The sequence below is a fragment of the Corvus brachyrhynchos genome, unplaced genomic scaffold, assembly GCF_000691975.1.
Source record: "Corvus brachyrhynchos isolate BGI_N302 unplaced genomic scaffold, ASM69197v1 scaffold99, whole genome shotgun sequence".
Taxonomy (NCBI): domain Eukaryota; kingdom Metazoa; phylum Chordata; class Aves; order Passeriformes; family Corvidae; genus Corvus; species Corvus brachyrhynchos.
Genome location: NW_008239778.1, coordinates 2,568,309 through 2,585,422, shown reverse-complemented (window position 1 = coordinate 2,585,422; position 17,114 = coordinate 2,568,309). Strand labels below are relative to the sequence as shown.

General features: G+C 42.0%; 1 protein-coding gene and 1 long non-coding RNA gene across 5 annotated transcripts; one reads left to right on the top strand and one right to left on the bottom strand.

The window, feature by feature from the left end:
* Positions 1–1,140: 1,140 nt before the first annotated feature.
* LOC108448832 lies at positions 1,141–12,776 on the top strand. 4 transcript variants are annotated; one of them, XR_001864868.1, is made up of 4 exons: positions 1,141–1,986; positions 5,514–5,565; positions 6,097–9,271; positions 9,635–12,776. It is a non-coding gene; the product is annotated as an uncharacterized LOC108448832 (long non-coding RNA). The 4 variants fall into 4 exon arrangements; XR_001864869.1 differs by having other exon boundaries at positions 1,168–1,986; positions 6,097–6,226; positions 8,454–12,776; XR_001864870.1 differs by having other exon boundaries at positions 1,286–1,986; positions 6,097–6,226; positions 9,144–12,776.
* Positions 12,673–15,947, bottom strand: IFT22 (intraflagellar transport 22). Its single transcript, XM_017743071.1, has 4 exons — positions 15,648–15,947; positions 15,477–15,566; positions 14,635–14,837; positions 12,673–13,701 (listed from the first exon to the last, which is right to left on the bottom strand). Exons 3-4 carry the CDS (start codon positions 14,810–14,812, stop codon positions 13,553–13,555), a joined length of 327 nt encoding a protein of 108 aa, XP_017598560.1. The 5' UTR covers positions 14,813–14,837; positions 15,477–15,566; positions 15,648–15,947; the 3' UTR covers positions 12,673–13,552.
* Between the last annotated feature and the right edge of the window lie 1,167 nt (positions 15,948–17,114).

The following is a 17,114-nucleotide window of genomic DNA, read 5'->3' as shown; positions in this document are numbered from 1 at the left end:
ATGTATCAAGAATGTTTCAGATGTTAAAAGGAAACATGTGACCAGAAAAAAAAGTGTGGTTTTAATTCCAGGTGAAGCCTGGGGAAGCATAAGTCACACACATCTTTAAGGAGGGACTCAGGGGTGCAGGACAGTGAGGCTTGGCTTCATTCCAAAGGCAAGTAACAGCCTTGTCCTGCTCGCAAAAGAGAAGAGGAAAACCAGAATTTATTGCTTGCACTGTATGTATTTCTAGGTCTGCCAGATTTTGTCTACTGTTTTTCTCACTTTTTTTTTTAATTGTTTAAAATAAACTGCTCAGTTTCCTAAATTTTAAATGTTTATTTTCCTTCTGTTGAGATCGATGGGTCATTAGCATTAAATATTGGTTCTGCAGCTAGGAGTGTTTGTAGGCTTTGGTCCTTTCTTTTTAAAGCAAAGCTTTTGGAGAAAATTTACATTCATCTAAGTATTACCATAAAGAGGCTGGTTAAAAATCCCAAATTAGTCATGCTTTTTGCTTCAAAAGTTATTCTGGAATGCAAGGAATTCAGTCTGGAACAATTACATTGTTTGCAATGGTAACTTCTTAGCGAACCCTGGAATAGTTTATGTGGTTAAAAACCTTTTCAAGAGCAACTGAAAAATAATGTTATCCCATCTATTGTTTAAAGGATTCCATGTGGTGCAGTTCTTTGAATATATGGGGAGAAAATGGAGCCAAAAATGAAAATTTGGCAGACAAAAAATCGAAGTGCTTGCATTGGCCCTAAATCCAGATATATACACATTAATGATCTCATTTGAAAGATGTCTATATTAAGATCTTAAAGGTCTCTGTATTCCCAAGGGACAAGCTCATTGAATATTGTGATATACCATGAAATGAAACAATTTTTCTTACTGCAAAATAACCAAGGAATCAGAAATTCAGTCTGTGTGAGTAACAAAGGGCACATTAAGAACACAGTCTTTTGGGTAACCTTGCTCAGCAGTACATCAGAATTGCCATTGCAGGGAGGCACAACTCTGCTTTGTGCTTACACACTCCTTCCTGGGAAGATCTGAAAATATGCCATACCACGTTCAGACCCACTATACCTGCACTAACAAAGTTATCTCCACACACTGCAACTACTGCAATACCCAGTCCAGCATCTTCACTTGAATCGCTGCTGAAGGCACACTTGGACAAAGGCTCCCTCCTGCCAGCTCTGTTATTGCAGCAGGAGGCCACAGCAGAGGAGAGAGGCACCAGCAAGGCCCATATCAGTCACCACACATTTATCAGACCTCACCAAGATAACCCAGCGTGGTCCAGCAGTGGGGACAATGAGGGCAGTGGGACCCCAGAGAGAACTCTCTTGCTTTTCACTTTGTTAATGAGATTATACTTTTAAAAAAACCCAAACCTTAAAATAACAACAGGGTTTCTACTTCTTGAGGCTGTTTTACATGTAAGTACTGCCTGTAGTAGCATTTCTCTAAGCAGCAGCCTGTGTGAGCAGTAGCATCTCATGCACTCAACTCCCTAATCTTGAGGTGGCCGGTTCGTTAACCTCGATGAGATGAGTCATGTCAGATCTGCAGGACTGGGCCATTTATCCGATTTTCTTCCTCTGAGGCACAAGCAGCTCAGTTATCCATAAATTCTAATGGTCTGCAATGCCCACTTGCCAAGAGGAGGGAGTGTTGCAAGCGCTGTAAAATTCATTGTCCCGTGTGTGTCGTATTAAATGGTGTAGCCAAAAGATTTCCATGTTAAGGCTTCAACAGCCGTGCTCATTTTGAAGTGTTTTGTTCATCCAAGCACTGTTAACCCTCAGCTTGTCTCTTTCAGAACTGTCTTTGGAGATATTTAGAAGGACAATACCCAAGAAGACTGAGCAGGCTTTGTGTAAACAATGGACCAGGCAGCTGAAGAGCTGTCATAGGATTTCAGGGGATCACCAAATCTGTGCAAATCCTTCAGATGAGCAAGCCCACCCTCTGAACTGTTTAATCCAGGTAGGATGGCTGGAAAGTGTAATTCAAGGCCTTCCTCCAGGTGGGATTCTTCAGTGATTTCTGAACCTTTTCTGGGGCTGTGCTGATTTCTGCCTAGCCAGAGGTGGTCCAATCCAAATACTTATCAATACAAGTTTAAATCCCACATTGTAGGTCAGTGGGTACATCCAGCTAGTCCAGGTGTTTCTTGTCAATGCCACCCCATCCTTATGAATCCTTTTATTCCCTGTTTTCCCTGATTTCTCCTAAATGTGACAGTGGTCTCTCTATTTGTTTCTTTATTTTGCTAGAGTGCCTTTTCCAGACCTATGTCCCTTAGATGCAGACACACAAAATATTTTGTACTTCTATGGCACCTTCCATTGAAGAAAGAGCCTTTTAGAAGAGCTGGAAGAGAAGGAATTATCTCCAATTTACAAGGCTGAGCAAACTCAGAGAGGCAGCCTGATTTGCCTGGGATGCACAAAAATCAGCAAAAGAAAGGAAAAAAGCCTGAATATTTATCTCCTATCTCCCTATAGCTTTTTTGGCCATAAAGTATATTTCCTTTTCTTGTTCATTACATCCTTAAAAATACCAAAAATCTTCTGACCTTCTATGAAAAATAACCAAAGACAAACATCTGGTGTAAAATTAATATTTCTTAGCAGGCAAAAAGATCAAACAAACTCATTTGCTGTAGAAGAGAAGAGTCTGATTCTCTCGAAAAGCTGAGATCGCTTCCCTGCCTCACTCAGGCAGCATTAAGAAGCTCCTTTCTCCTCTGAGACCACAGGAGGTTTCACATTATGTTGCTAACCTCCCTCAGATCATCCCCTCCATGCACAATCCCAGTCACATTTACATGCAGACGTAATGTCACTCAGCCCACTTTATGCCACTTACATCTCCCTTGTTGCTATGGGGAACATTGATAAGGAACCAATTAGCAAATAAAATATTTGAGGCCGAATGTGAAAGCCACTGCTTGGTGGATGTGTGTGTCATAGGCAGTGACATTTCACTTGGCATTTGTCCTTACCTAGCTGAGCTTCTTCCACTGAAGCCTCGGCTACATTCTGTGTAGTCACAACATGCTCTTCTTGGGATTTAGAGGCTTAGACGTGCAACTGTATCTGACCCCGGGGAATTTTTACAGCTCTCAGGAGAAGTGGGATTGCTTGGAAAGCGCTTTTGCGGCATGAAAGTGCCAAGAGCACCATCCAGTGCCTGAGCTGAGTAAACACACAAGAACTCGGTGGCGTTGGGACAGAGGCAGCTCTGCTCATCCCATGGTCCAGCTGCACCTGGTGGGATGCAGGAGGCATAGAAAGAGGCTACAGTCAGTTATAGAAGGAACTTACAAGGGAAGGCTGGCAGAGATGTCAGCCTTTCAGGAGGACAGCAGAAAACCTAGATGGTCTCATCTTTTAAAGAAGAGCTCTGTTCTGAGTTGGAGTTACTGACTGAGGGAGCAAAAGATACAAGGAAGGAGGAAGTGGAGGTGGCAATAGATGGGGCTGGTTAAGAAAAGTAGGTGAATTAAATCCATGATGGAAAGGAGCTACTGCAGAGAGAGAAAACTGAGCCAGATACTTATCCTGTTATCCTTCCCCTTTGCAGAGTTGAATCAGCAGAAAGAGACCAGGAGGGTGCAGTGGCAGCTGAGAAAATAAGGGAGAAGTGACCTCAGCTTCCACTGCACAGTCTCAACAGTCTGGTATTGTTTGACAAATGTAGGCAGTCCTGGATTTCAAGAATTAAAATAATTTGGAAAAAGGTTTTGCACAGATGTGTGCAATAAGTAGTAATTTTTACTACATATGGCTACAGGCTGTTAATGGGCTAGAGAGAAGGAACTGAGGAGAACAAGGAGTCCATGAGGCTGAAAAATGGGCACAGGCAAAAATTAACGTTATCTATAGAGAAGTGAACCCAAATAGATGTCCAGGAAAAAGGATGCAACTTTTCCATGGACTAGTAGCTGTGCAATAATCTGTGGAAGCTCTAGGTAAGCAAGGATATATGAATTTGGTATATTATGAACCGGATATTTCTTAATCAGGGATGCAGAGTGCTCCAGTTTAGCACAGTATTTGTGATAATACATCATTAATATATCCTCACTAAAACAAGACTGGGTATAATTTAGAAATGCTGCAATCCAAGACAGCTCCTTTGTTGTGTTCAGTGTTCCCAGGAACAGCTTAGCATGTGTTTGCTCTTACTCTTTTTATATTGAACTTGCAGAGCAAAAGTCACTTCTTTGATTAATATTAAGCAGTGTTTTGTTTGTGCCCTGTGGCAGAAGTGCCCAGATGGAGTGGGTTGAGTACTGAAAATACGAGAAGCATTTAATGTTCTGTGGAGCTCTGTTAAAGTTGTCTGAATATAACATCTACTATCAAATCTTTGGATAAATCAGTTTCTGCAAGTACTTGGACTTGCTCTGGGTCTGTGCTTTGTTCCAGCTTTACATTCCCTCTCTTCCTTCCTTGTTGCTAGAGCCAATAGATGATGGTTTATTGCCTGGTGCAACCCATTAAAGTCCCTTTGTTGGGGCTTGGCAATTAGTTGAGCAGAAGGAGTGTAAAAATCACTTTGACATCTGTGGGGTTGAAATTGCAACACCGACTTAAGATTTCCCTGGAAGGTTTTTTATCTGTCCACAAGGTGATGGAGAAAGAAGAAAAGAAAGGTTATCCAGAGACTTTGGAAAGATATTGTCTGACGTGTCTGCAGAGTGGGACCCCGTTTGAGAGCCTTTGTCTGCATAAAACGTGCCTGCCCACCACAGGGCCCTAGTGGGGAATAGATCCACGCAACATCTCCCTGCCAGGGAAAATGAGTGCTATCCCACAGCTCAGCCCTTCCAAATGCCACTGCCAGTCCAGCCTTATGTGCTAGAAAAACTCCTGTGGAGCTGAGGAATGTGAAGGGAAAACAGGAGCTGTTGGTGTGTCATAGGACTGATGCCGCTCACCAGATGGAGGTGCCCGTATTTCAGTCACACAACGCTCCACAGCCCCAGTCTTCCCAAACTCATCCCACTGCTGGGCACAGGCAGGAAGGGCAGGCTCTCACATCACCAGCTGTGACTGCAGAGGCGAATCAAGGGCTGGTGCATATGGACCACCCAATTTAGAAGGGTTTGAGATGAATCCTTTCACTTTAGGAAATGTTTCAGCTACTGAAGGCCGAGTACACAGAGCTACCGTTACTCTGGCTGAGACTTTGGACATTTGGCTTCACTCTTGCACAGATTTTCCTATGAGTGATATTTTTCCCTGTAAATTTTATCAAATTTACCTGCTCAGAGGCTCTGACTCCTGGAGCTAGGACCAGAGCCATGAAAAAGCACCAAATGGGAATTCCTAAATTGCGTTCAGAGTATTGAAGCAACTGTTTCATGTGTAGTAACCAAGAAAAATGTTTCACAATGTAACATTTTATGCTACTAAGAAAATAAGGTATTTTGAGTTGCATTCCTTTAAGATGTCTTGCTATGTTTAAAGTGCTGGTTTTCCTCTCTTTTGTCTTGTTTTCAGGCTTGATACATCAAGAAAACTTCAGAGGAGTTATTATTGCCTCACACCAATGGTAAGGGGAAAGAGAAGCAAGTTATTCATGTTTAATGTTGTTTTGTGCCAGATGTTTTGCTGGTAGAAATCCATAGCTCCACAGGCACCAATTTCTTCAGGATCTGGAATGTCTGACACAATTTCTTTCTCCTTTCTGGATGGTCTGTAAAGGAAGCTGCTTGATTTTGCAATATTGAATATTCATGCTGAGAAGTTATAAGCAAAAACAAAATAATGAGAGACAGGGTCTCTAATAAGCTTCCTGTCACATGAAGCTCTGGTTCTGGTGAAGCAGATGTGGTTGCTGACTTGTTTCCAAAATGTTTGTTGAGTGGTGATTAGATTCTGTCATACTGATGTTATATCTCTGTGATCTCATTCAATACAAGTAGTTCTGCAAACAGTGAAATATTTTTTTCCTATGGATTTATATCTTGGATTGTGTTTAGGCATGGATTCTCTGATATTTAATGGGGATTGAGCTCATTTTAGCCTGTTTCTTCAATGAGAAATGAATAATCTGTCTTAACTTGGCTGTCTATTTTCACAGAACTTGCAAGAATTAAAAATCATAAAATCTAAAAATCTGAGTGGGAATTATGAACCAGTTTCAACATTATATGGGGCCAATTCATATAAAAAACATAAACATGAGTCTCATTGTCTTACAAAAGCAAAAGGTAAGAATCAGTCTTTATTACTTTGTATTTCCACATTACCTGCTTGATTCTGTTCTGGTTTATTTGTGATCAATCATAGAAGATATGCTTTATTTATAAAGCTGTATGAAATATGGGACTTTTTGCCACATTGAATCTATATGAAGACATCATTAATTTATACTTGTTACAGGCCACATAAGAGGTCACATTCTCTTTTTATTGTCCTTGCTGGAGCATGGGAAAGAGGTGTCATGATTTTAACTTACATGCTTGCACAGGCAAGTGCAGAGAAAACTAATTCTAAAGGAACAATTATCTATTCTATCACCAGTTCTGGAGAAGGAAATGTAGAATTAAAAGTTATCTTTTGGGTTGCTGAGTCCAGTCTTCTGCTTCTGCAGTAAGCCAAGTTCCCAATCTTTTTCACAAACAGCTTGTGCTATTCAAAAATGTGCTCTTTCCTCTTTGCTGTCTCTCCTATCCTCCCAGTTTCCCACTTTATATGGTGTTTCTTCCAGATTTTCCTTCTTTTGATGGGAAAAAACCTTTTAATTTCCATGGTCAGTTTAGGCATGTTTTTCTTGTTCTGTGAAATTCCTAAAAAATTCATTACTGCAGGTACCCATGTCTGTATAGGGAATAAGGGAGGAAAACCCTTATAAGAGGACAGAAAATCTACACTTGGGTAAATCCTTAAGACTCAAGTCTGTTGGCAACTAGGCTTTAATAGCACTTAGCATAAAGTGTTTGTGTATCTAATACTACCAGGTTTTTCTGGGACTGGCAAATGAATTATTTAGTAATGGAAACTGCATGTGCATGTTTTGGCTTCTGTAGGTTCATGTGATAGAAAACTGTAAGAGTGTCTGGAGGGATCACAACTGCCCAACTTCGTGTCATAGACCCCATGTCTTAGCAGGAATCAGAAATTCCCATTTAGCTGAGTAGAAGAGAGAGAACAGAGTGGCAACTCCCAGCTTTTATTGCTAATGCTTTGTAAAATAACATTTGTGGTCTGTAGATTCAGTTCTGTGCAGGTCTGTGTGACTTAAGATTTATTACACCACTTCATATTTGTGCATCTCTCTCCAGTTCCTGGATATGAAAGAAATTAAAGGTCCAAAAGGCTACCTTTACATTAATAGATCCAGAAATACCCAATATTTAACTTCCCTGGACAAAGGAATTGCATCGAGGGCTGGCTTGTCCTGTTAGCATGTGACAGTGTCAGCCCTGTGTGCTGCAAAGCTTCATGGAGCCTTAGAGAATAAAAAAAGAAAAAAGCCAATGAAAAACAGATGGAGTTTTCATTAGATATCACTTTTAATGATCTGCTTTAAAAGCAAAGATACACCATTCTGAGCAGAACGGCCTCATAATAGCTGTGTTTGGGTCCCAGGCTCATTAACTTAGTTACAGATAAGCAAGACTGCAAGATCTTTGTATCATTAGAGGTTCCAGTCAAGCTTGCCTACCATTATTAGAATTCCAAACACAGCAGAACTATTTTGGAGCCTTAACAATAATTTATCCTGAAGATGTATCTTTATTTAATGATTCAGGGTTGTTATGGCCTGGCAGTCAGTTGCTCAGTTTCTGGAGTATTACCATTTAACGTAGGTCAGGATAAAAATGCTGGAATATTCATTGCAGGGCAGACCTGAGAGCCTGTTCTTTACAGTCCACTTGTGTGGGACTCTCCCAAATGGTGTCACTGGCTGTGAGGGCTGACCCCAGCAGTCTAGAAAACCTGAAGATCCCTCCTAAAAAGATGGACCCTGCAATCTGTGCCTGTCGGTACTAAATCAACTTTTGACATGTAAAGAACAATGCAATCCCAGGGTTTTAGGAGTAGATGCTTGCTGGCAAACCACAAAAAATGCTTTTGTCTGGAACTCATGGAGCAGTAACATAGCAATGGAGGGTGTACCCTTGTCTGTTATTCCCTCTGAGCAATTTCTCAGAGACATGTTACCAGGATTCAGATAGATTACATGGAACTAGGGGAGAAATAGGCTTTAATTTCCTTACAAAGGGAGGGAGAGACAATAGAACTCAGCAAAACATGTGGCTTTTTTTTGTTTGTGTCTGAGAGTTATGTAAGCAAAACCCAGTGCCCATCTTCAGGCAGTACCCTCTAAAGTGAGACTCACGTGAGAAAATTTGTGGTACCTTTCTTCTGGTATGAGTTGAGAAAATTGCTTTATTTCCTCTGCATATGTGTAAATACAACCTTTGTCTTCAGCTGATCTCCAGATGGGGAGTACAAATCAGAATCCAAGTTTCTCAAAGTTCAAGGAAGTTTGGAGCTGATGTTCTGGTTCACTGCCACCTCTGCAGAAAAATACCTGCATGAATAAAAAAGAAATAAGCCTCCTGTTTTCATAAAAGAGGGACTACAAGGATCAAGCCCAGTGACAGTCTATCACAAACTGCTAATTAAACACTGTTCTGAAACCAGGTTTTTCCCTCCCTGTTAGATAACTTCTTCAACTTCCAGACTAGAGTTATTGGTTGACTAGTTTTTTCACATAGAGTATTGTGCCAAAGCTGCCTTTTAGTTTAGATTATTATAAACAAAGAGAATGTATTAGATTTCCTCTGTTTTTTGTGTCTTTCAGAAAAAAGAAAAAAAAGCTTGTGTTCAAGGTCAAATTATTTCCACATACAATTCAAGGGTGGGGGAAAATAAGCAAAAGGAGAAGATGGTAAATGAGTGCTTTATATTTAGGTTTGTGTACCTTAGTTAGAATGGTCCAGCCCTTTATCAACAGCAACCCTGCTCTTCTGATGGCTCCTGTTACCTTATGTCCAAGTAAATGCAGTCATTTTTCTTTCTTTGTGGTTTATTTGCAGACATCAAGCATAACCCCTTGCTATGTTGCTAGAGTGAAAAAACCAACACTTCTTATGCAATTGTTTCTTTCTTCTTTAGCCATTCAGTGGCCTTTTCTTGATTCGGTGGCCTTTTCTTGATTCAGTGTATCTTTCTGAGCATGGGTGGCCAAACCTGAACACCACTTGAACAAGTCAGTTCCATCATACTGGTGATTCCAGCACAAGGTGAGAGGTTCCCAACTGTTTGTGAAGAATTTTCACAGGATGAGTTCTCAGCAAATTCTGAGCAGGTGCCTTTCCAAGGTATCTGGTTATACAAAGCTCAGTCACCCAAGGGGAAACTTGTCCTAAGTAAATAACCTGTGTGCATCAATGCAAAAATGCAAGTGACAAAGGGCTTGCTTTGTACATGGGAATTCATCCCTGAACTGCTCGGAGTAGCAGCACATGGTGTCTGGTACTCCCTGGTGCCATGGTATCCGTGTGTGCACAAAGAGCACCAACTAAAGCTTAGGGAATTACTGCTGCAGTGTTTCTAGCACCTTGGGGAAGGCAACTTCTCAACAAGGTAAATTGGTATTTTGGCAGATCTTTGCTGTACCAAGTGTTCCACCAGTGAAGAATTCTGGAGAAGTGGTAAGAGAAATACAACTGACCTCCAGAGCAAGGCACTCCTGTTGGAAATTGAGTCATTTAAGATCTGATTTTAAGAGGTCCTGGATACCTTCTAGAAGTTGCTTTGTAAAGCATCTGCATGTCAGCACCCTACATATTTTAAACTGAACATGCAAAACCCCAGCATGGATGGGCACTCTTCAATGTGGGGGCCTACGTGACTCCCTTTTAGTCACTTGGCAACACAATAATAGAAATAGGAACATGGGATTTCTTATGTCTATTGTGTCCATTAGAACAATACTGCTGAGAGCAACTGAGACCAAAGGCCTGGCCTTCAAAATATATGACTTGAAAAGAAAGCTGCATTGTTTTGGTAAGGTCCAAATGTATTTCATTCAGCTTTGCTGCTACTCCCAAAGCTTAGTTGTAAAAAAGTCACACATCTGGGTAGCACTGTCTTCATCATCACCAGGAATTACTGGCTTCACAATGTTGTGTGTGTGCAGAAAACAGCTTGTAAGAGATAACCTGAGCAAACTCTTATGATTGAAGAGTTTAAATATCTTCAGTGATCAGTCTGCAAAGTAGCCACAGTCCTTAACTTTATGGATGTAACCCTGAAGTCTTGAAATTCTGCATTTTAGCCCTGCAGAGTTCCTCTGATTCTGCTCCCTATCAAATTTCCATGCTAACTCTTTGTCCAGACAGGTCACTTGTCCAGAGCAATGATGTATGAACTGCTCTTGTGGGAGGTGAGTGTGAACTTGAGTAGAACTCACGGACAGCTATCAAGAGTTTTGTAGCTATACAGCAATAAAACTTTGAAAATCATACCTGTATATCATAAATAAAATGAAGTAAGTTGTCAGGATTATCATTACTCAGTGCGAAGTGACAAAATAATGTTGCACCTGAGTAACTTCTGTTGAAGTGACAGATTGTTTTCTCATTGCATGGTTGGCATATCCTGGAGACTTTGGATTCTGCACTGTGGAGGCAGAATTTATTTGAATTAATTAATATTTAAAATGTTCCATGCCCCTGATTCCAGCCTCAGTTCCCAAAACCATGACAGAAAAACCACTGGAACAAACAGTCACTGAATTCCAGTATGGACAGGGATCCACAGAATGGGACAGAGAACTTGGAGACTCCCAATTTGTGCACAGCTGATACAAAGCCAGGGTTCGGGGTTCAGGGCTGCTGACAGGATGAGAAGGGGACATGATCTGTTCACTCTAAGAGACTGAGGACACCTGGAGAAGACTACATTCTGGAGGAGTTGACAGAATTCACCAGTTGTCTGCCTTCCTCTTCTTGGAAAGGCCATTCCAAAAAGCCTTTGCAAACTTCCCAGCGTGGTAGTAAGGCAAGGTCCTCAGCGTGGAAGAATAAAATAAAGAGTGCTCTTGCTGCAGAGCTGCTGCTCTCTTCTGCTCCTAAATTGTTCCTACTCTTAGTCAAACCCACAGCTTGCCAGCTGATTCATGGCTGATTACCACATGCTCCCAGTTTCCTTTACACTTGCCTGGCACTTCCTTGGCCTCCCAAGCAGAAATCTGGACAGAGCACAGAACAGCCCCTTACCAAGAGACACAACTTGCACCCCACAGCCTGAGAACACCAGGATGTGGCATCACTCGGAGCTCTGCAGGCCCTGAGAGCTCCAAAAGGCAGAGACAGAGACCCAATGTGTGTTCCTTGGCATTCTCACACCTCTCTCTTAACTGGGTGTCCCTGATGGCCTCCTTCATAAATCATTAATAAAAGATATTTTGAATAAATACTTTCTCTGTTATCTTCTCCAGTACGAAGGATTAATTTTGCATGAGTCTATGCCTTTACTGTTCTTCACCAGTGACAGAAATTAATCTCTTGGCCAGATTTTATGAATGATGTTCCACATTTATTGTGTATTATGAACTTTTTGGATGATATAAAGTCAAGTCTAGGCATCTGTCTTTGGTTCTAACACTATTTTTCTTCTGTGATGAACAGCGTACTGCAGTCTATAGATACCTGTAATTTACAACCCTTTTTTTGAGTTTAAAGTAAGATCATGATTAACATTTTATATGAAGCAAGGTGGTGAACAGGAGAGTTCATTGACATTTCAACCCTGGAATCACCCAAACACTGTTTTACATTCCAAATAAAATATTTGGTGGGTTTCACACCAGTCTTTTATCAGTGAATATCACAATGTTGCTGTTGGGGAGAACTGAATTTATTAAGGCAGTATATTTTAAAAATTGGCTCCAGCACCACACAGCTGGCAACAAGGAAAAAGTAATCTAAGGCAGCATGTACAAAACTGTTCTCTAGTTAGACTGTGAATTTTCCAATAACTGCCTCCAACAGACCACCCTACGACACTGACTGCAAGCACAGAAAGCCTGATTGTTCAAAAGTCATATAAATAAAACGTAGATGATGAAATGCCAACCTCCCACTATTCACCTCCAACCTATTCTTTTCATCTTTTTCTGCTTATTTTACTTGTTTCTTTCCTGGTGTCCTTCCTCTCACTGATGTTTTCCTTCTGTACCACCCTCTTTGCCTCCCAGAACCAACTGTAGCTTTTAGTTTTAATGGCAGAACAGGAACTGGAACTGTTCAAAGATCTTTCATTCTTTCACCTCCTGCCCCCTTTGCACAAGGACAGGCTACTCACTACTCAGAAAAAAACTACGAAAATAGGAAAAATAGTAGAGTAATTAACCTGGATCACTGAAAAACCCAAGAATCTCTCACTCCTGTTGTCTTGAACTAAAATACATGAAGAACTTCCTGGTTTATAACATACTTTCTCTAAAGGATGTTTTCTGAAAGACAGTGTCAATGTGGTGTAATTTCTTTGGCTACTTGGGTCCAAGTTTTTGTAAATGTCTCTTGTTGTAGGCTGAAATGTACTACAACTTTATCATTATTTTCCTTACTAAAAATTAAACAAGTTGCTAACAGTTACACAGACCCATAATTAACTTCCCCATTAAGAACAGAAAGGATGCATTTTTAAAATGTTTTTATTGCCTTAGTAATGCATGTTACAAAAAAAATGTCTTCTGCAGCAAAACACACGAAGAACAGGGATGAGTGCAAACCAAACAAATCAGAAAGTAAATTATCTATGAAACCACTTATTTCAATGCAACAGGGAACAGTAAAAGTTTTGAAACAGCTTTTCCTCCTCTGGAGATTGCAGAACTAATTGGAGCTCCTGACACAAGTCAAAATATTGCACTAAACCAAGACTTAAATTCCTTCCTCCCAAAGAGGCCTAAACATTGTCCTCACAACATGTTTATTTTGTTGGAATAGAAGAGAAACAGTCCAGAGAAAGACTGCAACCTGCTCTGTCCTGCCAAGGCAATGGCTGTGCAACGTGCTCTCTTCAAGAGAAAGACAAGGACAACTTGGAACATAAAAAAGTGGATTCTACACCATGACTGCTTGTCAGATCTCTATTCCAATCAGTTTGTACTGACTTCCAAAGACAAGACTTCTCCAGCAACCCAGCTAACACGAGCACTTTGCCCAGATGCTTCAGCAGAACTCCAAGTCTTATGCTCTGTCAGGCTTCCTTCTCCAAGCACCCCTGCACAAAGGAATTCTGAAGCCATGATCCATATTCTGTATTTTGGTCCACACTAACATAGTAACACCTTCCTGTGCCTCTGATGCCGAAGTGCAGCTACAAAGTTACTCGAATTCCTAGATGTGCAGCCACCTCCTTGGCACGACAGTTCACCTGACGTCAGCACTTGTTTACAGACTGAAGTATTTGGAGCCTGACAAATTCTCCTTGGGAAGGTCTGTTCACAGGCTAGTATAGCTTACAAAGGGAAAATCATATTTTTTCTTCCTTATTCAGTATTTTTTAAAATATTATGAGATAATTGACATTTCTTCCCTCTCTCTGCTCTCATTCATTATGGTGATAATGCTTCTGAAGTACTTGATAAATTCCATCCGAACATCTTCAGGATCTTCCTCTAAGTTGGAATGTATCAATTTTAGCTTGTTCAGTGGATAAGCTTTGAAAGTAAATAAAAATAATTAGTTATATTGCTTTTATAAAAGAAATATTCACAATCAAGGTCATGAGACAGCTCATGCTGAAGTCAGCTAGAATTCAGTGATACACAGTGTTTGACACCCCAGATAACACAGAGCAGGACAAGAAGAAATGCAGCATAGTTTGTCAGTGCTGCAAACAAATACAGCCTACTGCCAGATTAAATTCTTCCAAGTTTATTATTATTGAAGCCTTAAGTCTGGTTTTGGTCTCAGATTCAGTTAAGCAGAATTAAAGAAATTGAGCACTGAACTGCAATTTTACTATTAAGTGATATGATAGTCTTTGAGTACTTCAAAATAATGGAATGATATTGTTGTATTAAATATGTATTAATATATTAATGCTTATAACAAACATGTGCTTGCTTGAACACTGGAACAGGTTGCCCAGAGGGAGTGTGTGTTTTCACAGCCGTAAAGAGTCACAAATAATTTTGCAATATCTAATGAACCTATTGCTAATTTTAAGATGCAGCTCGTTAGCCTTTCATTTCAAAGGGCTCCTGTTCTTTTGATTGACAAAATACAGACTTAAATGCCCTCAAAAGTGTCAGTTACCAAAAAAAATCCAATGTAAGAACCAAACTACTACTGATGAGGAAATATGGCAGTTCTAATTTCTGGCTCAGCTGCATACTCAGTTAGAGAAGCCACTCAAACTTTTCTTGCCTTGCCTTTCCTTTCCCTTTCTTTATTTTTGTGAAACAGGAATATTGCTCATCTCCTAGATGACCTTTGAAATCCATTATTTCTGTTTTTGCAAAGCACTTTAGTGTTCTTCAATCAACAGATTTAAATGAAAAATGCAAGCCACAACTTATTAACAATTTTAAAGACACAAAGATCAATGAAAAACTCTGAGCTACAAATGGAGTTTTTCATCTCCTTACCCAAGGAGAGGTTTTCCATGTCCCCTGCACTGCCTGGCTTGTGATGTGCCACCAAGAGACACTGACTGTCAAGCAGTGGCTGCTGCTGCACGAAGCACGAGTACCACATTTCAATTTCTTTCAGGTGGCTGGGCAGCTCAGGGTTGAAGATGATTATTACACCATGAGAGTCCTTCATCAGAGCTGGCCAGCATGTTTCAAACCTTGAAAAACACAGAAAATGGCAAGACTTACAGCTGGAGAGCAGAAACATGCACTCAAACTTCCTCAAGTTTTCTTCCCTCCTCAAGAACACATTAAGTACTTTTTTAACTATAACATCAGTAACCTTGCCAGTTAGACATCATATTCCAAGTATTTTGACTTATGATAGTTGATTCCATGATTTTCTAATTTGAAGATTTGCTAACAAGGTAGAATTTAGTCAAATGCTCACATAAACCTAATTAAACATTGCCCTAAGAATGGATCTGTCCCATTCTCAATTCCATCCTTTAGAAATTAAGGCCTCAATGATACGCATATATTGTTTAAAGTCCACTCACATAATTTAAAGGAGATGAAGGCAATTACAGAGTGGGCCTCTGTCTCCTGTATCTATAACTTCATTCCAGGAGTTGTGGACTTTACTGTTCTAGTCAGTCCTTATCCAAAACAGAGTTCAGCTGTGATCATGGCAGAGAGTATCTAGTGTTTACAGCAGAAACTATAAAAATATATTGGGGTAAAGAGTCAGGAGTACTCCTCATGACAGATAACTGGTTTGGGCCTTATGTATGAATATCTTGTAAACAGAACTATTAGGATTCAGTAACCTGGAGGCAGTAACCATGCTGGCTTACTTTTGATCACCACTGCAATCCCACAGCTCGAATCGACACCCAGCTCCCTTGTTGTTCCCATTGAGGTTTGGCTTCTCATACTCCAGGATCCTGCGGAAATGATGACCAACAATGGGATAGGATCCCACACGGTGGCACAGCAGAGCTCGGGGCTGCCGGGGCCTCGCTCACCTGACCCCCTGCGTCGGGCTGTAGCTGCCGATCCCTTCCGTGCTCTCGGACACGAAGTTTGCCAACACAGACTTCCCAGACTGGCAGAACGCGGGGGTGAAAGACACACGGAGGAACTTAATGTGCCAAAGCCACGACGACGGTGTTCACCCAAGCCACCCGCGCCATCCCTCCCGCTCAGCCCCGGTGCGCGCAGGCCTGGTCCTCCCGCTTCCTCCTTCCCTCCCTCTCGCCACAGGGACCCTGCGGGGCTCGGCGGTGACGGCCGGGGGGTGCCGGGGGGTCCCGGCCTGCGCTCACCTCACGGGGCCCCACTTTTCTTTGTGTCCCTTTGTGTCCCCGGGCTGGCCCCGCTGTGCCCCCTTTCCGTCCCAACTGTGTCCCCTTCGTGTTCCCGCTCTTTCCGCGCTCTCCTGCCTTTCCGTCCCCTTCGTGTCGCTCTCCGTCCTCTCAGTGTCCTCACTCCGTCCCTGCTGTGTCCCCTTTGTGTCCCCAGACTGCCCCCGCAGCGTCCCTGTTGTTCCCTTATTGTGCCCACTGTGTCCCCGCTCTGTCCCCGCAGTGTACTTGCTTCGTCCCCGCTGTCCCCGCACTGTTGCCCCGCTGTGTCCCTGCTCTGCCCGGCCTGCTCGTCTGTCTGCTGGAGCGAGTACGGTCACAGCAAAAGAGCGAAGGGATCCTTCGCAAGCCACCCCCTGGTCTGGCCCAGGGCAGCCTTGGGAAGGGGGAAATCCTGGCGCTTCCCAGCTGCTGCTTCCAGCAAGGGACAGGATTTCCAGCCACTGAGCTGTGTGACCCCTGAGCACTGACCAGGGGAGGAGCAGCTGATGCCTCGAGGGCAGAAGTGGGAGAAAAGTGGAAGGTCCATCTCAGACCATTTTTCTGCCCATGGATACCAAACTTTGAACCATGAGAAGATAAAGCCCACGATTTCTGTGCAACCTTTCAGGGTCCAAAAGTCAATGAAAGTTGGAATAGGAACCACTAAGCCCACTGGTGCACCCTGGTATGCTGGCAACTTCCATTCAATGCTCCTCCTGCGTTGGCCCCAGTGCCCTGGTAGCTAGCCCTGGAGGGATGAAACAGGCAGAGGTCAGTGCCCTTTTCCAGAGTCCTCTGTTAATGTGGTCTTCAGACTATTCTGCACCTCTCTGGTGTCCCTCACTAGCTCGAGCAGTGCTCTCCTTCCTTGTTTCATTGCTATTTTAACTGCAGATTCTCCTTGGAAGGATGATGAAGCCAAGCTCTTGAAGATTCTTATTAAGGCTTGTTAGGGGAAGCAAGAGGCTTTTTGAAATGGCAGCTTCTAAGAAAATAAAACATCTGGCAGACAGATGTGCTGCTTCAGAGCTGTTTAGTGCCCAGGTACAATAGCACTTCTAGACAAGCTTTCAAATAGGGCCTCTAGGCGCTACCACAATGTAAATGTTTATTACCAGTACGGCTAATAAATGTGAACCAGAAATG